The sequence below is a fragment of the Zingiber officinale genome, chromosome 5A, assembly GCF_018446385.1.
Source record: "Zingiber officinale cultivar Zhangliang chromosome 5A, Zo_v1.1, whole genome shotgun sequence".
NCBI classification, from domain to species: domain Eukaryota; kingdom Viridiplantae; phylum Streptophyta; class Magnoliopsida; order Zingiberales; family Zingiberaceae; genus Zingiber; species Zingiber officinale.
This window is the reverse complement of record NC_055994.1, coordinates 125,103,643-125,125,264: the sequence shown is the minus strand read 5'-3', so window position 1 is coordinate 125,125,264 and position 21,622 is coordinate 125,103,643. Positions and strand designations below refer to the sequence as shown.

Sequence of the window (21,622 nt, the reverse complement as noted above, 5' to 3'; positions counted from 1 at the left end):
AAATATAATCATTTAAAATAAAATATAATAAAATTCACATTTAAATATAATAAAATTTCATTTTAAAAATTTTAAAAATCTAAAAAAATTCTATATAATCATATAAATTTATTTTTTTTATTAACTATTAATTATATTATTATTATTTTCCTAATTAAATTTTATTAGATTAAATTTTAATTATTATCATCCCATCTCTCTCTATAAAACAGATTTATTATTTATTCTTATTATTATTTTATTTAATGTTTTACGCATATATATTCAAATGGTTTTTATATTATTAAATATTTAATATGTGTTATTTCCATAGTTTAAACATAAATTAAAAATTAAAAAAAATCATTAAGTTAAATTTTTAAATGTACGCTCCAATGTTATTATGGTATAATAATTATATAAATTAATAAATCATAATTATGAAATTTATGGATTTTTTTTGGATGAATAATGCAATTCTCTTATAAATTGAGTTTATGAAATTATTATAATTGGATGAACAAAGATACACCAAGATGATTTTATACATGGGCAATAAATTAATAAATTACTATCTTATTCATTTTAAAGACAAAGATACACCAAGATGTCAATTATCTAACATTAGAAAAATTGCTAAGGAATGAACAAAAAGTTGGATTATTTTGCATATATTATATACAAAAACTAGGACCCCTTTCCGTGCACAATGTACACCCTTATTAAACTAATAAGCAATCTAGACACAACTTGAACGGAATGGAACTGGAAAGCTTAATCTTACTTCCTCTCGAGAATCTTTTTGAACCAATAAGCAGAATTCTTTGGAAATCGTTGCTTGTTCTTGAAATCTACATATACTATGCCAAATCTTGATGTGTATCCTAGGTTCCATTCGAAGTTGTCTAGAAGTGACCAAGCAAAATATCCTATAACTGTTGCGCCGTCATCCATAGCCCTTTTCAAGTTGGTGATGTAACTCTTGTAATAGTTCATTCTCGTTGTATCTTGCAAGCCTTCTGGAAGAGTGACATTTCCAGGCTGATCCATTCCTGTATAATATGGATCAGGATAAGATATGTCTAACAATAGAAAAAAAACTATATATATAACAAACAAAAATTGTTATACCATTCTCTGCTAAAATGATGACGGGATTGCCATAATTTTCCTTCACATATGTCACGGCTTTGTAGATTCCCCATGGAACTATGTAGAGCCACTTCGAGTTGGCCTAAAGAATTATTTGATCAACTTTTAGATATAATTTTGATTGTACAATTCTAATGTATAAAACATGCAAACAAATTTAATATGTGAAGATGAACATAACTTACAAATGATATATCGTTTGTTGTATTTTAAAAGACATGATCATTATACCATAATAACAAAATTTAACAAAATAATAGATTTACCTGGGGACCAATTGGTACACCATCTCGATCATCTGCAAGATAATAAGGAAACAAATAATATTAGTATAACATAAAGTATATCAATTGAATTGAAAAAGTTAGAGAAAATCTAACATTTGAACTCTACATGCCAGTCCGCTTGATAGCTAACAGGCTTTGGATCAACTGTTCCAAGATCCTCCATATAGTAGGATGTGTATTGATTGACCCCAACATAATCATATGAACCTCTAACCATCTCCACTTGGTCATTGGTAAATTTAGGAAGTCTTTCTTTGACAATGTCTTGAACTGATTCCGGATAGTATCCATATGTTAAAGGATGAAGGAACCTACAAGGAAGCATCATTTTAAGCTAATTATCCTTCATTGTAATTGCGGATAACTATTCCCCATGAAAAAAGGCAAATAGAAAATAAAAAATTTAAATAGGAACAAAAAGTGAAATAAGGCCTTACCATCCAAGGCTAAAATCAATGGCTCTTTTAGCGGCGACTTTGTCTTGTACCGAGTAAGTATAAGGTTCATACCAAACAAAATCCAAAAGGATTCCTATTTTGCCTTTTTGTTCTTCCTGAATAGAATAAGTAGATCAAGAAAAACATCTAGATGATAAATCATACTAACATAACTTTAAATTAGACATTTTTTACTAGCGACAGTCTATGCATTGAATTAAACCAAATCAATGAAGTACAATTTACCTGATACTTTTCACGATATCTTTTCACTGCAGCTGCATGAGATAAGATCAAATTATGCGCCACAATATAAGGCTCAGTAGTCGAGTTCCCACCAGCAGCACAAGTGCTACATCTCCCCGGGGCATCACTACCATCACCATAACCAAGGGCTGCCACACATCTAGGCTCATTAATGGTGAACCAATTCTTAACTCTATCGCCAAATCTCTCAAAACAAAAATCGGCATAGTCTGCAAATGCATCCCTAAAAGAATACCAATTAATCAATATATATTGCAAAATCATTTGGTCCAAATATTAATGAATATAATTTTTACGGTTTACAACTTGTAAAACTTACACTATCTTTGGACTTAACCAACCCAGGTACTCATCATGAAGTGCCAAAGGAAGATCATAGTGATAAAGATTTGCATAAGGAGTAATGCCTGATCATATCAATTTTTTAAAAGATAAATATGAAAATAGTAATATTGAACAATTTTTCAAAAACTAGAAGAAAAAGAAAACAATACCATTGTTTGCTAATTTGAGAAACTAATGTACCTTGTTGTAACAAGTAATCGATTAGCCTATCGTAATAATCAACACCCTCCCAATTGATTTCACCCATTCCATCTATATAAGGCAAAAATGAATATCAATATTTCAGTTAATTTAAAGCAATAGCTTTAAGGTGAAAATAAGACAATAAATAATATATTTATATATTTTCATTACTTGGAAATATTCTACTCCATGAAATTGAGAACCTATAAGCATCAAAATTGAATGCCTTCATGATGTCAACATCTTCCTGCATGATCATAAATCCATTAATGTTTTCTTAAATTTTATATTACAAATAGACATAAAGAGACCAAGTAAGCAATAAATAGACAAAAGGACATGCTTTAGTTCAATTATGACATAAAATGCAAGAAAAGATAAAAAAGCACACAAGAAAAACATGCATGGCCCGTAACTTCTGTTTTTTTTTTTTTTTTTTTTTGGAGAGACCACGTTATGAATAGAATTTCCGCAATAATTAGTCAAAAAAGCAACATCAAGTACTTGATGAGCAAATGAGCACAAAGCAATTATAAGAGAGCAATCAACCCTTGCCATCCTTTTTATGATCTTTGCCTACTACAGAGTATAGTTTAATAAACATGTTTTTATTTTCTACTGTCGTTTCAGTATTTTGATGCAATAAAACAATTATAATTAACATGGAAAAAAGATGAATAATTATGGAAGATAAGAGAAAAGATGAACCTTGTAGTGATGGTACTCATCATCTGCAACATCGGCAGTAGCATTGCCAGCGATCTTACCTGCATTCACCAACAAAACACTCTTTTCAACATTACGAAATACATCGACATTCACTCACGATAATCAAAGAGGGATCTAAAGCGTCACATGTAAATACAGTATGTAATAAGATCACTTAGTTACCTACCTGGGATTCTAACGTATGGTTCCCAAATGCTGGGTCCTCGTCCTCCTTTAAGCGCCATCCCTTCCACTTGATAGGCGGATGCCGCTGTCCCGAATACGAATCCCTCCGGGAATGCCTCGCGACTGAGACCGCGATCGGCATTTGAGGCTTGATTGCCCTTGAAGGAGAGCAAAAGGAGGAGGAGGAAAAAGAAGAACACTGAGCAGGTCTTCGAACCCATTTTGGAACGCCGGAAGAAAAGATGAAAAACAATCACCGAGGTGCTGTTCTTATATAGCTACAATGGATCGGATCGGAGATAAGGATGACAGATAGTAATTTCAAGATAAATTTTAACGGAATGAAATCAAATGAGAGTTTGATTTAATCAACGCCAACGGATAAAGTTAAAGGAGATTTTGCAGAGGATATTTCATAAACCGAGAATGAACACCATCCTGATCTTCCTCATCCTCACCCTCCATGTGCTGAAATATCCGCCTCGCGATTCGTGCAAAATAAACCAATAGTCCCATCTCCGAACCAACTCGAACCAAGAAAACGACGACTCCAACCTGTACCGGCTCGAGAATCGACCGTTGATGCCAGCTCATCTCCTCTCTGATGCTTTTCCCCTGTTTGCGACACGAACTCGAAGCGGGAGCCGCATCATTCCCGAAACGGCTCTATTTCACGCCGCCCGAAGCTTACAGCGCTTCCCTAAACTCTCATCTTGGTCCTCCGTCGTCTGATTTCCGACCAACGGCGGGAGATGTAGCGGAAGTGAGGACAAAGACAAACTGCTACCAAACTTTATTAAAAAGCTTAAAGCCATGCCTTTTTACTGTTCTTTCCTCTCCCTCACTCTTCGCCACTGCCTCGCTCCGGTTTCTTCCCTCGAAGGGAAGACAAAGGCAACTCCGATCGCCGATTTGGATCCATTTCTGCTCCCGCTTTTGTTTCTGGTTTCGATCTGGTAAAAGGAATCGGGGGGAAGTCATGGAGCCGCCCTTTCTTCTCTTTCTACTAGCTCTGTTGTCCACCGCCCTAGCCGACGAAGGTGAGATCCATTCGCATATCTGAAATTTCTCCTTTTTTTTGCGAGTTGTTTTGAAGACTGTGATTCAAAGGAATAGCTTCCGTTCAGTAATCGCGCAGGTTTTACTCTTCTACTCATTTTTGATTTCTCCGTTTGTGGCGAGCGTCGCCGCCTCTCATTCGTGGTTCCTATGGCTTTTGTTGCCATGAAAAAGGTGTTTACAGGATTTCTTGTGTTCTGTAGGATGAGAATACTTGAAAAAAATTAATGTGTGAGTTCCAAGCATCTGCTGCAGAGAAAAAACTTAAAACCGTAGCATGATTGTGATTGGACAGCGCATCCGTCTGGCCCACTTGGGGCCTCTATTTTCTCTGTGTCAATTTTTTCCATATTTTTTTTAACTGATTCGATTAATAATTTAAATGATTTGGTAGCTGCATGCAACGCCATCAGATCTTTTATTGTCACATTCAATTACTATTTTCTCGTTTATTTTTTTTCGAATGATAATACATTTTTGTGACTTTTGAAAGGATTTATTAAGACGAAGCCAATAAGATAAAATAAATTGCCCGTTCGATCAACTTAGCTCTAAAATTGCAAGAGGAACGGGGCAGCGTAGATCTTTTAATGGTCTATATTGCTTCCCAGCTGTCTATGTGGCGTGTGTGCTTGCGGGACCATTCGTATTTCTTTGTTGCATCTGCGCACGTTAGAATCCACGGTTTTGCCAGTTAACTTCGCGTTTTCCCGGTAGGTGCTTACATCGGCGTCAACGTCGGCGTCGCGCTCTCCGACATGCCGTCGCCGACGCAGGTGGCAGCGCTGCTGAAGTCGCAGCACATCGACCACGTCCGTCTCTACGACGCCGACCCGGCCATGTTGGTGGCGCTCGCCAACACCGGCATTAGCGTTACCATCTCCGTCCCCAATGAGCAGATCCTCGCGGTAGGCCAGTCCAACGCCACCGCCGCCAACTGGGTCGCCCGCAACGTCGTCGCCCACGTTCCCGCCGTCAACATCACCGCCATCGCCGTCGGCTCCGAGGTCCTCACTGCCCTTCCCAACGCCGCTCCGCTCCTCGTCCCTGCTCTCCGCTACATCCACTCAGCTCTAGTTGCCGCCAACCTCGACGGCGCCATCAAGGTATCCACCCCGCACTCCTCCTCCGTTATCCTTGATTCCTTCCCGCCGTCGCAGGCCTTCTTCAATCGCACCCTCGAACCCGTCATCGTTCCCTTGCTCAAGTTCCTTCAATCCACCGACTCCTATCTCATGCTCAATGTCTACCCTTACTATGACTACCTTCAATCCAACGGCATCATCCCGTTGGACTACGCTCTATTCCGCCCGCTGCCGCCCAACAAGGAGGCCGTCGACGCCAACACTCTGCTCCACTATACTAACGTCTTCGACGCGGTCGTTGACGCGGCCTACTTCGCCATGGCCTACCTCAACGTCACCAACGTGCCCGTGGTGGTGATGGAATCAGGCTGGCCGCACAAGGGCGACCCGACGACCGAGCCGGACGCCACCACAGACAACGCTAACACCTACAACAGCAATCTTATCCGTCACGTGCTCAACAGTACCGGCACGCCGAAGCACCCAGGCGTGACGGTGCCCACCTACATCTACGAGCTCTACGATGAGGACCTCCGGCCAGGGGTGACGTCGGAGAAGTTCTGGGGTCTGTTCGACGCCAATGGCGTGCCGGCCTACTCACTGCACCTGACAGGATCAGGCATGCTGCTGGCCAACGACACGTCGAACCAGACGTTTTGTGTGGCTAGGGAAGGGGCGGACGCGAAGATGCTGCAGGCAGGGCTTGATTGGGCGTGCGGGCCAGGGAAGGTGAATTGCTCTGCGTTGCTGCAGGGTCAGATCTGTTATGATCCTGATTCAGTGGAGGCACATGCTTCGTATGCATTCAATGAGTACTACCATGGGACAGGGATGGCTGCTGGGGCATGCTACTTCAGTGGAGTTGCTGCTATCACCACAACAGATCCAAGTAAGCTGTGTGCCACTCTTTGAACTCATTTTTATAATTCTAGTGTTCACAATTCACAATCAAGTTGTGCAAGTTGATAAATTTAGATTGATTGTCCATACTCTGAATTGTGAATGACCATGGGCGACATCTAAGACACGACAAAAATCTATTTTTTTTTAATTCCCCTCTTACTTTGCGCAGGCTTATTTTTGCTGTCTCTTCCTTTGCTCGGCTCTCTTCCTTAAAACTAAAGTCCTAAATCTCTTCGCCTCCTCTTTTCCCCCATGTTCCAACCTTAAACATAGGTCATCTTATTCAAGTCTTAGCTCTTGACAAATGAGTTATGGTTTTCGTCGAAACTTTACTAGTCATCTCTCTCCTCTCCTTTTTGTACTTGTATTTCAGAATGATGCAAGAAGGTGTTGCAAAGATATATTGAGTGTTTGTCTTTTACCCATTGTAGTTTCTAAGAACCAATTGTTTAAAAACCACTGCGAGATTACTTTGGTGCTTGATCTCGAAGAACAACACCATCCTAAAAGCAAGTTTGAACAATTTTGAACATGATGGTGCTCGTTTTCAAAAATAGGCATATTGGGTGCTGGTTTCTGAAAACTAGCACTACACAATTTAAAAAAAACAAAGAAGTTAGACCAATGTGGTTCAGTGTCTGTCTGAAAAATCAACATCACTATGGTACTGTAATATGAAAACTAGCACCACCCCAACATATTGATAAAGACAGATGTCATAAGACATAGTGTTATATCAATGTCAAAATCTTAGAATCATTATTTGTGCATATGCACATTTATTTATTTATGTTAATAATATATATTTTGAATAATTATAGCCATTAGTTGATGTTGGCCATAAACTCTAATGGACCAATATTTTAGGTCACTTTAATGCTTTTTTTGGCCATCCAACAATGAGAGGAAAAGATTGTGGGTATGTTTACATAATTGACACAAAGTGATCATTAAACAATCTCTTTTTATTTTTTATTTTTGATATACAAGATATTCAACAAATTTGTAGTCTACTGGTGAATATATTTCAAAGTTGGAATTCAACATCTCAAACCTTTATATTTGCAAGTACATTTTCTAGTTTTGAAAGTTAGAAGTACATAATAGAAAACTAATCATTTCAAGTTTTCAGGTGTCCTTGCCTTCACTAGAAGAAATATATCTCTGTTTCTTGGTATTTCATATAGAGGTGATTCCGTTTCTATAAACTTAATTAATGCATTGGGTGACCTCTTTCTTGCTCACTTCTCTAATAAAAAGTAGCCTACTAGATCAAGAATCTATTTCTCATAGAGTTGAAGTGAGTTGAAGTAGATGATGATGTTTTACTATTTTATAAATTTTATATTTTATATATATTTGTGTGTGTTATTTTCTTCTAGTATATATAAGGTTCCATTAAGTCTTGATATTATAGATGATTTTGAAAATTTAGGTAGATTCAATTGGATTGAAGCAGTTAATCAATTTATTGCTCTCCAATTAACTACCATCGGGATCTGTTTTCATCAAGTCAGACATATCAAACGACCACTTCAGTTCCATATCTAAAGCGATTTGTTGATCTTTTGGTTGTAAGTTTTTTTTTCATGGTAAATATGATTTTTTATATGGACATTATTAAGTATGTAAGATTCTGTATAATGAAGCAGACATGGTTTTTGGAGCATGTCCCAATCTAGAAACCATATAATATTGAAGATGCACGAATAAGTGGAGGTCTACTCCTTCACATATTAGGGTGATAACTTTATTGGAAGACATAAATATCGAAGACTATCATACCTAATTTTCATTTGCAGTTTCTAAATAATCATTTCTAATTTGATAGGTTACTAATGAATTAGTCTCTATCCCTTCTAAAAAATACATTGGTAGAAAATCTCCCTTACCTTGATGATACTCCACATCCATTAGAAATATCACCTGTGCATGATATATAGAAGTCGGATGCCCAAGGGATAGTGAATGCCTTAATTGTAATATTTGTATTATTTTTTATCAGAACCGAATCAAGGAGATAACGACAGAGAACATGCAATAAATGAAAGGGTAAAAGAATTACTTAGAATAATAGAAAAGTAAAGCAGCTTGACTGAATCAAGCGAGTGGATCCTCATCCTGAACTAGTTGCTTCTAGAACAAAGATTAGGAGAGGATGTGATTGAAGCTGCTATGATTACAGGGATACTCCTATTCATAGTCCTATGTGGTGCAAGCTTTTATCTCAGAAGAATAGAAACAAGATAAAAATTTGTAAGCCTTCTGAGAACATCACAAGACAAAGAGAAAAGGTTGTTCTTGACCGGGGAACAGAAAAAATTAATATGTATGATATGCAAGAAATAGGAGAGATTATCTCAATTCCTGAAGGAACTTGTTTTCTTTTCCCCGGTCAAGAACAACTTTTGATCCTTGTCCTGTGTTGTAGATTTCTATCATGCTTCTCTTTTTTTAGATAAAGCTTGAACCATATAGGACTATTAATAGGAGTATCCCTGTAATCATAGCGATTTCGATCACATCCTCTCCTGGTCTTTGTTCTAAAAGTAATCGGTTCATGATAAGGATCCACAGGATCACTTGATTCAGCCAAGATGTCCTACTTTTCTATTATTTCAAGTAATTCTTTTACCTTTTCATTTAGCTACATATTCTCCATGGTTAGCTCCTTGATTCGGTTCTGATGAATAATACAATTATGTCATTCACTTTTACTTTGGCATCTGACTTCTATACCATGTATCGGTGATGTCTCTAATGGATGTGGAGTATCATTGAGATAAGAGATTTTCTACCAATGTATTTTTAGAAGGGGTAGAGACGTTCACTAATAATCTATCAAATTAGAAATAATTATTTAGAAATTGCAAATGAAAATTAGGTATGATAGTCTTCGAAATTTATCTCTTCAGGTGAGACTTGGTCCAACAAAGCACTCACCTTACTAATATGTGGAGTATACCTCCATTTATTTATTCGTGCACTTTCAGTATTATATGATTTTTGGATTGGGACAGCTCCAAGAATCATGCCTGCTTTATTACATGGAATCTTACATGCATAATAAAGTCCATATAAAAAATCACATTTATCATTAAAAAAATTTACAGCCAAAAGACTAGCTTAGGTATGAAACTGAAGTGGTTGTTTAATATGTCTGATTTGATGAAAAAAGATTCCAGATGATAGGTAATTGGGGAATGAATCTCTTCAATCCAATTGAATCTACCCTAGATTTTCAAAATCATCTACAAGACCTAATGAAACTCAGAAGAAAATAACACAAACAAATATATACAAAATATATAATTTACAAAATACTAAAATATCATCACCTACTTCAACTCTAGATAATGTACTTGAAAATATAAAGGTTTGAGATGTTAAATCCCAACTTTGAAATATATTGATAAATTTGCTGAATATCTTGTATGTTAAAAAGAAAAACAAAAGGGGATTGTTTAATTATTGCTTTGTGTCGATCATGTAAACGAACAAACCCACGATTATTTCCTTTCATATTATTAGACGACAAAAAAAACCATTAAACTAGCCTAAAAACACGGGACCATTAGAGTTGATGACCAACATCAACTAATGACTGGAATTATTCAAAATATACATTATTAACATAAAACAAACAAATGTACATATGCACAAATAATAGCTCTAAGATTTTGGCATTGGTATAACACTATGGCTTCTGACTTCTATGTCTTTATCAATATATTGGGGTGGTGCTAGTTTTCATATTGCAGTTTCACAATGATGTTGATTTTTCAAATAGATACTGAACCACATTAGTTTGACTTCTTTGAAAGCCAGCACCAATCACCACATTGGCATTGATTTTCATAAATGGTTTTTGAAAATCAGCGCCAATGTACCCATTTTTGAAAATCAGCATGTTCAAAATTGTCCAGACTTGCTTTCAGGGTGATATTATTTTTTGAAATCAAACAGCAAAGTAATCTCACAGTGATGTTTAAACAGTTGGTTCTTAGATAAATACTCAACATATCTTTGCAACACCTTCTTGCATCATTCTGAAACATGAATACTAAAAGGAGAGGAGAGAGATGACTAGTATAATTTCGACGAAAACCCCAACTCACTTGCTGCAAATTGAGTGTTGAACAAGATGACCTATGTTTAGGGTTGAAACCAGGGGAAGAGAGGTAGAAAGGCTTTAGTTTTAGGGAAGAGAGGCGAGCAAAAGTAGCCCGCGCGAAGGATGAGAGGGATTAAAAAAAAAAAAAAGATTTTGGTGCCCACGTTGGATGTCGCTCACATAAGGGTGTGTAAGATATTAAAATTGTATATATAATTTGGTTTACCAGGGATTCCTGGTTTGCTACCAAACGTGGCTATATGAGAGCATGAATTTATCCTTAAATGATAACTCTAACAAGTGACTTGTAATTATCTGTGATTTATGAGCATGTTTTTTCTCTAGAATGTTAGCGACATTAATAATTTTTCCTGAGTAAACTCAGGATCAGATTGTTGTGGTGGATGATATAGATACTTAACATCGCTTCACTTTGTTACTGGAAGTCTTTAGTTCTTGCAAATTGCAACACCTGATCATCTCTGGGTATTTTCTTGTGCAGGTCATGATTCTTGTTTGTTTGCCGGAAGGTCTGTACTCTTCCTTTACACGTCTTGGTTTTTTCACGTTCAACATCTTTCTAGTATGGCACGATACGGTATCGAAACCATGTCGTTCCGGTCCTACATCTTAATTAGTCTATATTTTAAACCATGCTTGCTTATTCAAGGTGCAATCATCTTTAGCTCTTGAGTTGACAGTATCCAATCCATGAATTTTTGTTTGACCCTGCTGAAGAACTGAACATTTGTGTGCTCATGATGCTTCTATTGTGTTCATAATTTTAACAATCTCCATTATGCACTTTTATTCATGGAATCTGATAGGGGTTGACTTGTATACGTTTGGTGTTGGTTTCGTAAGGAAATATCAATATTTGATCTGTCTTTTCTCCCTTTTCTTTATTTTGTGCTGTTGTACACACATTACAAGCTACCCATTGCACTCCTAATGCTATTAACTTGAAGCACTATACTCTTTTTTGAAGCATTAATACTATTAGTGTAGGTGTACTCCTCATATAGTCTTAGTTCTTATTTATAGTTTTCAGAAATACATTATGTTAGACAATGATAAAACTATTATGCTTGCATGATAAAACTATCCTTCTTGCAGTGGAGGAAGGAACAGCAGTGCAATTCTGAATGGCACACCATTAGCGCCTTCCTCCAACTCCACAGCTGCAGCCGCCTCCAGTGACCCCCATAGTTTCTACCACGCCACAGGAATTCATCAGATCGTTACGGTTCTTGCACTGGGTCTGGTTTTCTTGTAGCTTTGCATTCTTTGCCATTTTTATGGATCGTAACTGGTGGTGCTGTGTTGAAGTGCAAGGGATGGGAATCAATTCAATGATCCATGAACAAGTTCTATTAGATTCACTCCCGTTTTTGTGTTATGCTCAGGTGTCGGGAAGTGAGATGAAGAGAGGTGGATAGATTGATTCATTGTTGAAATTACCTCCCTTGTAGTGAATCATTTTGTACAAACACAATTGGCGCTCTAACGCTACAATGTATCATTGGAGTTTTGGGGTCGACTGACAATCTCTTTTGTTTTCGAATCAGTTTTTTTTTATCTTTCGTTTTTATATTTTTTTCGCGTGTTTAACGTAGTAATATTTAATTACAGAATGAAATCCTTAGGAAGCTTCAATTCCACGTACTTTACAAGTCTATTCAATGGAATGTTCTATTCGCGTGTTCTAGAACCCATGGTCAAATCCTTTCTCTTCTTTGACCAGCTTGCTGTCTCTCCTTCTTCCTTCGCGTTTTCCCTCCGCGTTCCCCGACGTTCCATCTCCACTTCTCCTCCGTCCGACGACCACGTTCACTAATTGAAGCCCTAGCTGCCGCCTGCGGCCATGGTCGTCTCCTCCGCCATCGAATGCGTCTTCTGCCTCGGTTGCACCCGCTGGGCCTGCCGCCGCTGCGCGCGCGTCGGCGCCGACGACAGCGACGCCTGGCCTCGCGCCTCTCCGGCTGAGTTCGCCCCTGTACCCCGCGCATGCCGTGCCGTCCTCGCCGCCTATGAGGACGACCTGGCCCGCCCCCGCTGGGCCCCTGACCGCCCCGGAGGCTACCGCATGGACCCCGACGCCGTCGTCAAGCGCACCTCCTATGCTGATACCCGCGGCCGCTGTCCGCCGTACCACGTTTACGTCGACCGCGCCGCCGGCCAGGTCGTCCTCGCCGTCCGAGGCCTCAACCTCGGACACGACGCCGACTACCGCCTCCTCCTCGACGACCCGCCTGGGTCCCAACCGTTCGACGGAGGGTACGTCCACCTCGGCCTGTTCAAGGCGGCCGTCTGGCTGCTCAACCGCGAAGCCGAAACCCTGACCCGCCTCCTCAGGGATTGCGGCCCGGACTATGGCCTTGTGCTCGCCGGACACTCCCTTGGGGCTGGCGTTGCTGCCTTGATGGCTGCTGTCGTCGTGAACCATCTTGATCGGTTTGGCGGATTACAGAGGAGCCAGGTCCGTTGCTACGCCATCGCGCCGGCGAGGTGCATGTCTCTGAACCTTGCGGTGAAGTACGCCGACGTGATCCACTCGGTCGTACTGCAGGCAAGTCTACAATATGTAGCCCATTTTGTTTTCTTGAAGCAATTATATTTTCTCTGTATGCCATGCGATTAAGTATAGTTTTAGTCCGTTCTTATGGTGAAGAATCTTATTAGTTAAAACGTAAACGGGTCTTGTCAAAGTTTTTTATTTTTTTAGCAGTAAACTATTCCTTTTTAGAGGTTTATTAACCTTCAAACTTCCTTTTGCCAACAATTTTTTTCTCTCTGCGTGGCTTGCGGTATGATTCTGATGATACTTCTTGTTCAATCCTCGGGAGCATTGAAATCATTGACTAATGGATAATTGTAATTTGTTGGTTCTCCTTATGTGAGTAATGGAATTGCCAATATGATGCATAAGGCCAATACATTGTTTAGTTGATAGCCATGGCAGTGACTACACTAGGTAACTTGAATTTCTTGAGAGCTTCATAGTTTACGATATTTGTATATGCATGGTTCTGTGCCTACCTCCTTCCCAGTTGAAGAGACTTGGAGCTGAGTCAGTTTTTAGTTAATGCTTACACATTATATTTGTGTGTGTATGTATGGGAGCAGAGCTTAACTTATGGATATTGAATTGATGTTCCTTCTAAGCTTTTAAACATATTAGGATAAGTGTTCACGTGGATCTTATTATTGAAATGCATTGCATATGATTTCAGGATGATTTTCTACCAAGAACACCAACCCCTTTGCAGCATATTTTTGGGTCTATTTTCTGGTAATCATTTATCTTCTAATATATTTCATTCCTGCTGTTTCCAATTGCTAGATCAGGGGAAATTTTCATATGTTGTTTTCCTTACAAAACAATAATAATATTGCTGCATCTTGTGCAGCTTGCCGTGCTTATTATTGTTGGTATGCATGAGAGATACCTTCATATCGGAAGCCAAAAAGCTCAAGGACCCTAGAAGGCTTTATGCTCCTGGTCGAATGTATCATATAGTGGAGCGAAAATTTTGCAGGTATCAAGTCCTTAAGATCACTGTCATGTTTCTATTAGAGTAGCTTCTTCCCAAGTAGATATCTGAAGTGCATGTTAATTATATTGATACAATGAGGAATTGTTTGTGTATCCCTTTAATTGAACACTTGACTCATTGGCAGTAAATTATCCTTGATCCCATTCTCATTCTCAGTGCTGGAAAGAACATACATGATATCTTAGTTTTTGTGTAGGTGTCATAGCGCTAACCATGTAATGTAAACGTTAAACTTAACATGTTATGCATTATACTTCTTGTGACCACTAGGCCTTGCATTCAATTATGGTAGTCTTATAAACATTCAGGTCACACTTCATCTGGTTACTATGACCTGATAAATATCCAGGTTCCTTCAAGGATTCAAAACTTGTTTATGAGGTTCTTTCTTACTGAAGCAAAATTGTGGTTTCAGTAACTAATTTGTGCAGTCCTTTCTTTCTACCAATTTTTCAAATGGCAGATCGTCTTGACATTAACTGATGCTGTTTTAACTAGCAGTTGTGGGGGCAAGTATGATACACATATGATTGAAGGAATATAGATTGCTACGTAGAAGTTCCAATTTCATATTGTAGATGCTCTTTATCGAACAAGCATAAATACATTTGTGATAATTATCAGATGTGGAAGATTTCCTCCTGAGGTTAGAACTGCCATCCCTGTTGAAGGAAGATTTGAGCACATAATACTCTCATGCAATGCTATGTTTGATCATGGAATCATTTGGACGGAGCAAGAAGCTCAAAAGGCTTTAGAAGTAAGTAAATACCATTGCTTATGTATCTTCACTAGTGCCCACTTTCATATGTTCTTTTGTTTAAAAGGCTCGAATCATACAAATTCAGCACTCTTTTAAACGTGGTATACGATTCAAAAGGGTCTTTGAATACTTTCTTCTCAGATAATGATCGGAAAGGATTCCATGATAACCCCTCCAACAAGGCAAATGATGGAACGAAGGGAGTCCCTTGAGAAAGAACACAAGCATGCACTGGAAAAGACTACGAACTCAGTATCAGAGTGTAAAGAATCCCAAGAAGACTTGGAAGCGTCCGTATCTAGCGGTTCCGATTCGAGCAGCGGAATGAACTGGGATGACTTGGTGGGGAAGTTACTGGATGAGGATGAAACAAAAGACAATTTTGTTGACGATGATTTGGTTGTTGGGAATTCCAGTAAGAAGACAGCTCTTCCCGTGAGATGACTTCGTACTTCGCGCTTTGATCATTCTTTTGTATAGTGTATTTTTATTGTGCCAATTTTTCTATTTGCAAATATAGTTTTCTTTTATTTCGCTTCCTTCTATAAAAATTGTTGTAACAATAGCGAATTGTATATTGAGTTTTGAAGAAAGGTCGTAGAATAGACACGGCCGCCCGTCTTCTGCTTCTTCCTGCTGTTGCTTCTCGTCCCTACAAAATATGTTTGATCTTTAATTAAATAAATGCGAGGAAAAAAAAACAAACAAACTCTTCCGAAATAAAATAGTAAGAGAAATAGTGGTCTATTCGCCTAAACGAGCACCGTAAAACTCCCAAAAATTAAATCCAGCGCGTAGCCGTTGATCATCTCGCGAATGCGGTCATCGCCGTTGGATAAGGTAGAGAACCCGTCGCGATCAAGTCAAACGGTTACGAGGTGGCGTAAACCGTCGCTGGTTTAATTTCGGCTACATGCTTATAATAATGACAGCTATAAAACCAGCTCCCTGTTTAGTTAATAGTTCCCCCACATCACACTGCTTGCGCCGCGGGCGATCTGGGAAGACGACGACAAAGATAAGTGTTCGTCTATAAAGTGAGCGATCGATCGGACCACCAGAAAGGGAAGATCTGAATCGCGTTCGTGGTGGAGGAAGCCCTAGTTCTTTTGTTTCGGAGCTGCGATTGGACGCGGACTTGCTTGTTTCTTTGTTTTATCGGTTCTCGTTTGGATCGGATTGCTTCCTTGACCTTCATATGAGCGCGTGCCAGATCTAAAATGGCAGATCCGAGTGAGTACGGCGTCGAGGGTTTCGCTGGCGATACAGCGAGGACGAATGCTTCGCCGACGGCACAGCCGGTGCCGGTGGTTCTACCATTGTCTGCTTCGTCCAAGAGCGAAGGGAAGTCAGCGTCGGCACAGAGGCGGAGGGCTTCGAGTAAGCCATACTTGGAGGCGGAGGAGCTCATTAATCTGCTCCACGGATCTGATCCGGTGAAGGTAGAGCTCAATAGACTCGAGAATGAGGTTAGAGGTGAGGATGATGATTCTTTCCCCATCACATTTTCTCTCATTTATTTGAAATTATTCTCTCATTTATTTGAAATTATGTGGTTGGATTTTGTAGTTGTAGTTGTTGTTGTTGTTGTTGTTTTTAACATTTTGGTTGATGAATGCTTTGGGGCCTTGCAGACAAAGATCGGGAATTGTCGGAAGCGCAGGCCGAGATCAAGGCTCTGCGGCTGTCGGAACGTGCTAGGGAGAAGGCAGTGGAAGAGGTGAATAATTAACTTAACGTTCTTTTTGTTATTTAGTTATGGGTAAGTCATTTGATAAACATGCTATATCTTGTTTGTTTTCACTTATCAGCTAACAGAAGAGTTGACGAAGATGGATGAGAAGCTGAAGCTCAGTGAATCACTCATAGATAGCAGGGTAATCGAGAGATTTCCTGGACTTTCCTAACTTCTCATGCATTTTTTTTTTTTGATGAGATGGTGTTTCCTGGGCATATGAATTCGTAGAATCTTGAAATTAAGAAGATAAATGATGAGAAGAAAGCAGCCTTGGCCGCCCAATTTGCAGCTGAAGCAACACTTAGAAGAGTTCATGCAGCTCAAAAAGATGATGACATGCCTCCAATTGAAGCCATTCTTGCACCCCTTGAGGCCGAATTGAAGCTTGCACGTCAAGAGGTATCATTTTGAAATGTTCATCCAGCAAAATTATTATTTGATTACTTTCTTCGACAAAAAATTGTGCACATTGATTCACTACCGTAACTGCCTTGGTTAGAGAATAACTTAATTGTTGTAGCATGTAGGTGTTTTTAATTTTCTTATTGCTAGTTTATTAATTAAAATAAAGTAAATGCTTGAACTGGTTTTGAATAACTTTCTATTTAGTACAGTTGTTCAAATATGCTGTCATCCTTCTTAGAATTGTTTTAATATTTGGTAAGTCTTCATTTTCTAACTAAGACACAAGATTATTTTTTGGAAGTGCACAATCTGATGTTTATATTTGTCATATCGTGAGATCTTTTTTTACTGTCCTCAACCTAGATCAACGTTGTTAAGTACAATTGCAGTCAATATTATGCTTGTCCTGTAGTAAGACAAGTTTATTCATTGCCTGTTATTATCTGCTCTGATGGTATATATAAAACAATTTCTTGTTCTTCGGACCTCAGATCTCTTAGGTTTTTCTACTTAACAGTGGAAAATATGTCTGAAACACCATTTATCTTAAAGATATTCCATGGTACGTGGCTGAATAACAATTGTGCTACCTTTGTCCAGGTTACAAAGTTACAGGACGACAACAGGGCATTGGACAGGCTTACTAAATCAAAGGAAGCAGCACTATTGGAAGCAGAACGAACTGTCCAGATTGCTTTAGCAAAGGCTTCTATGGTGGATGATCTGCAAAATAAGAACCTAGAGTTGATGAAGCAGATAGAAATCTGTCAGGTATCCTAGGAAGACATTAAACAGAATATTTGTATTACAGTCATTGATCGGGAGCAGAATTGTAGGCTGTCCATGCAATTTAAATTTTTTTAACTATGTCCTTTGCATAATTACCTAAGGAGGAGAACAAGATCTTAGATAAGATGAACAGGCAAAAAGTTGCAGAAGTTGAAAAGCTATGCCAGACTGTGCGAGAGCTAGAAGAGGCTGTTCTTGCCGGTGGGGCAGCTGCAAATGCTGTGAGGGATTACCAGCGAAAAGTTCAGGAGATGAGTGTAATGTTTTGAACTTTACTATGATTTATTGAACATGAATAATTATGTTCTTTGAACTACTTTAAATTAGAGAATAACTGTATTGTGTTCTCATTATTACTTTGAAATTCATTGACTCAGGAAGAGATGAAAACTCTTGACCGAGAACTTGCTCGGGCAAAGGTTTCAGCTAATAGAGTTGCTGTGGTAGTGGCCAATGATTGGAAAGATGCTAATGACAAAGTAATGCCTGTTAAACAGTGGCTTGAGGAACGAAGGTTCATGCAGGTTAGTGATGGGTTTTTTATGGTTTACTCCAAGTTAATTTAGTTGAGTAGATTATACTTAAGGTGTAAGGGTCATAAAGACAGTAAAGAAAATTCTAGTCAGCATAGTTAAAAGTGATTAGAAGATTTGAATACTTGATATCACTAGTAAAATAACATTTTCATAAAGTGCCTTCAATTGGAGGGGTTATGTTGCTGACCCAAATATTTGACATTGGCACTTGAAGATGATGATTTCAAGAATGAACTGGAGAAAATATCTTGAATGTTTCCTTTTTCCATATCATACCTATCCGCAGCAATTTTATATGATATGCTAATCTCTCAATGATATTTATTTTCATCAGCTTGCATTCTATCACAGGGTGAGATGCAGCAACTTAGAGATAAGCTTGTTATTGCAGAGCGTGCTGCAAGATCTGAAGCCCAATTGAAAGTAAGTTATTTATCTCCACCTGTTTAGAAGTTTTTATCTATATGCTGCCTTATACATCAAGATATTTCAAAATAATAAAATTGAATGATTTTGCATTGTTTTTTGAACTTTAGGAGAAATTTCATTTGCGGCTGAAAGTTTTGGAAGAAGGATTGCGAATGTCAACAGGTGGCATTAACCGACGTACCAACATGGAGGGGAAGACTATGAGCAATGGTCCTTCATATAACCAATCTCTTGGTGGATCTGAGAATATCCCGAAGAGTGCTAATGTTTTCCTCTCAAGGAGACCATCTTTTCAGATGAGACCATCTATTTCTAGTAATACAATACTTAAGCATGCCAAAGGAGCCTCTAAGTCATTTGATGGTGGCTCTAGATCTTTAGATCATAGCAAAACCCTTGCAGATAGAGCTGGCTTGATATTGAACAAATCTTCTGATGCAACTGCTGATAATGCATTGCATAACAGTTGGCAGGAGAATCCCGAGGAGAAAATCAGTGAGTTCCCTACTGTTGAGTCAGATGATTGCGTGTCTGGACTACTCTACGACTTGCTGCAGAAAGAAGTAATTACACTGAGAAAAGCATGTTATGAGAAATGCCAAACCTTAAAAGATAAGGATGATGCAATTGAGGTAAATGTCCTTGGAGAATTTCTTGTTACAAAAACCTCCTTTCATTTCTAAACTATTGTAGCTTCTGCGAGTATTCCTAATTAGATGCTGGCCAAAAAAGTTGATACATTGACTAAAGCCATGGAAGTGGAGGCCAAAAAGATGAGAAGGGAAGTAGCTGTAATGGAGAAAGAAGTGGCTGCTATGAGAGTTGATAAAGAGCAAGATAACAAGTCCAAGCGGTTTGGTGGTTCTAAACCTCTTGAAAATAATTCTCAGTCCTTACCAGGAAGGTGAGAGAATCCAATATTTGTCTCTAATATTCAAACCTTGCTTCTTTTGATTGACTTTGCCATAGAATCCGTTGCATGTGAGTCCTGATAGTGCTTTGCTATCAGAAATATGATATAGACTTTCTGAATTCACTTTATTCTGGAAAGCAACATTCACTAGCTTTTAGAATGTCTGTGATGTGCTCTTTGAATGGTGCTTGAATTATAGTTGTCTCCTTAGAGATAGACAATAAAATTACCTTTTATTGATCATGTGTGTTAGTGAGGCTTGAGACTAAACTCCTGTAGTGGTAAGAACTGGCCCCTGATACTATCCTTGACACCCATTATGTGAATCCAGTTTTTGTTTATGTCATTCCGCAATGCAAGCAATGACTTAGCTCCTTGATCTCAGGAAATTCTCAACACCTTAAGCATTATTTGCGCTGTACAATATAATTCCCACATTATGTTTGTTAGTTTATTTCATCTAGTTCAGGGCCTTCTGACCTTCCGTTCTCACTGGCATCATATAACATTTTTGCGTCTTACACTGTGGGGTTTTGATCCCCTGCTGAAATGATATGATTTCTGTGTTGTGTTGGGTGTGCTGATATTTGGCGTTGAAGGTGCTGGGGAGGATGAAAGAAGAGAAAGAAGATATAGAGAAGGAAAGGGTAGATGAAAGAATAGAGCCTACAGAAAGAAAATCCCTGGTCACAATTTGTTGAAATCTGATTGTGGAAGCCTTGTTGTGAAATAGCAAAACCCAAAAACTTGCACACAGAAGCCTAGCCCTCATGGTTGCTTGTGAAAACTCCATAGTGGAAACCTGGCCTCTCTTCATATTGAGGTCTCAAGCTTGTTTCCTGTGTCAGTCATTAGGCGAAACTATAAATTTTGCAGGGTGTTTCATATTGTGAAGCATGTTTTCCTTTGAATAGTTTGACTTACCTTTAATCTAAACTGCAGTATTAACCAAACTAGGAAGAGTGTGAGAAGTGATACATCACCTTTAACTGACTAGCAAATTCAAGCTAAAAGAACATTACCTTTTGTGTTAGATAAAATATACTATGTTGAATGTTCTGCTCAATAACATAATTTTCTTGTCTCAACTTCCAAATTCAGGACTGCTCCTCGAAGTGGTCCGATGCGAAATCTATGACAAGGAGATTTGAAACTTGAAGGCTTTAGGAGATCGGATCAATCTGTTATTTTGTATGACAATGTCATATTTGTTTGTACAGCTACCTAGTGATTGAATCCTTTGTTCTTTCACTTTCTTTAGTTGTTTTTCATTTCTTCTTCTTCCAGGATGTGGATATAGTGTAATCTCATATTTGCGTGTTAACTTTTTCCGATTGGTTGTCTTGGATCAGTGTTGCAACTCTAACTGGCTGTTGTAAGATTTGTATTTTTTTTTTTTTGACCTTTTACATTTTTGTCACCGAAATATACTTTTCTTTTTTAACTTATCAAACTGTTGCAAGCTTGCCAAAAGGGAGAAAATAAAGTCCAAATTTAATCCTCAGTATCTGTAAATCACTCCAAAGCAATAGAGGAATTGTTTTCCAATTTCTGTGTTAATTAACATGCTTGATAGAGCCTCGGTTTCTTGATTTCTGATTTTTGTGCTTGTACAAATTATACGTTGAATATGTGAATGGGAAAGAGGGTGAAAGGAAAGAAGTTTCATCATGAAAGAGATTTAAGTTTCATATTGAAAATTTTAAGACATATTAATTAGTTTATATTAATTCGCATGTAATGATGATATGAATAATGATAGGGAGAGATTTTTTTTCATGCACGGG

General features: G+C 38.3%; 4 protein-coding genes across 6 annotated transcripts; 3 read left to right on the top strand and 1 right to left on the bottom strand.

Annotated features, from left to right (window-relative positions):
• Positions 1 to 516: 516 nt before the first annotated feature.
• Positions 517 to 4,185, bottom strand: LOC121981611 (beta-glucosidase 26-like). The gene is made up of 11 exons (XM_042534214.1): positions 3,546 to 4,185; positions 3,359 to 3,417; positions 2,822 to 2,897; positions 2,648 to 2,719; positions 2,442 to 2,529; positions 2,102 to 2,345; positions 1,856 to 1,971; positions 1,512 to 1,729; positions 1,398 to 1,429; positions 1,111 to 1,213; positions 517 to 1,031 (listed from the first exon to the last, which is right to left on the bottom strand). The coding sequence occupies exons 1-11, from the start codon at positions 3,763 to 3,765 to the stop codon at positions 760 to 762; spliced, it is 1,500 nt and encodes a 499-aa protein (XP_042390148.1). The 5' UTR covers positions 3,766 to 4,185; the 3' UTR covers positions 517 to 759.
• A 268-nt stretch (positions 4,186 to 4,453) lies between these two features.
• On the top strand, positions 4,454 to 12,252 carry LOC121981610 (glucan endo-1,3-beta-glucosidase 2-like). Of its 2 annotated transcripts, XM_042534211.1 has the most exons (4): positions 4,454 to 4,584; positions 5,321 to 6,577; positions 11,208 to 11,235; positions 11,822 to 12,252. In XM_042534211.1, exons 1-4 carry the CDS (start codon positions 4,524 to 4,526, stop codon positions 11,979 to 11,981), a joined length of 1,506 nt encoding a protein of 501 aa, XP_042390145.1. In that variant the 5' UTR covers positions 4,454 to 4,523; the 3' UTR covers positions 11,982 to 12,252. The 2 variants fall into 2 exon arrangements, with proteins under 2 accessions (XP_042390145.1, XP_042390146.1); XM_042534212.1 differs by lacking the exon at positions 11,208 to 11,235.
• Positions 12,253 to 12,445: 193 nt separating this feature from the next.
• LOC121981609 (diacylglycerol lipase-alpha-like) lies at positions 12,446 to 15,618 on the top strand. The gene is made up of 5 exons (XM_042534210.1): positions 12,446 to 13,274; positions 13,939 to 13,997; positions 14,116 to 14,244; positions 14,887 to 15,022; positions 15,167 to 15,618. Exons 1-5 carry the CDS (start codon positions 12,570 to 12,572, stop codon positions 15,467 to 15,469), a joined length of 1,332 nt encoding a protein of 443 aa, XP_042390144.1. The 5' UTR covers positions 12,446 to 12,569; the 3' UTR covers positions 15,470 to 15,618.
• A 364-nt stretch (positions 15,619 to 15,982) lies between these two features.
• Positions 15,983 to 21,186, top strand: LOC121981607 (microtubule-associated protein 70-1-like). Of its 2 annotated transcripts, XM_042534208.1 has the most exons (11): positions 15,983 to 16,501; positions 16,660 to 16,745; positions 16,837 to 16,902; positions 16,992 to 17,162; positions 17,769 to 17,939; positions 18,059 to 18,214; positions 18,335 to 18,481; positions 18,845 to 18,916; positions 19,030 to 19,554; positions 19,639 to 19,826; positions 20,937 to 21,186. In XM_042534208.1, exons 1-11 carry the CDS (start codon positions 16,246 to 16,248, stop codon positions 20,971 to 20,973), a joined length of 1,875 nt encoding a protein of 624 aa, XP_042390142.1. In that variant the 5' UTR covers positions 15,983 to 16,245; the 3' UTR covers positions 20,974 to 21,186. The 2 variants fall into 2 exon arrangements, with proteins under 2 accessions (XP_042390142.1, XP_042390143.1); XM_042534209.1 differs by lacking the exon at positions 20,937 to 21,186 and having other exon boundaries at positions 19,616 to 19,814.
• Positions 21,187 to 21,622: the final 436 nt, after the last annotated feature.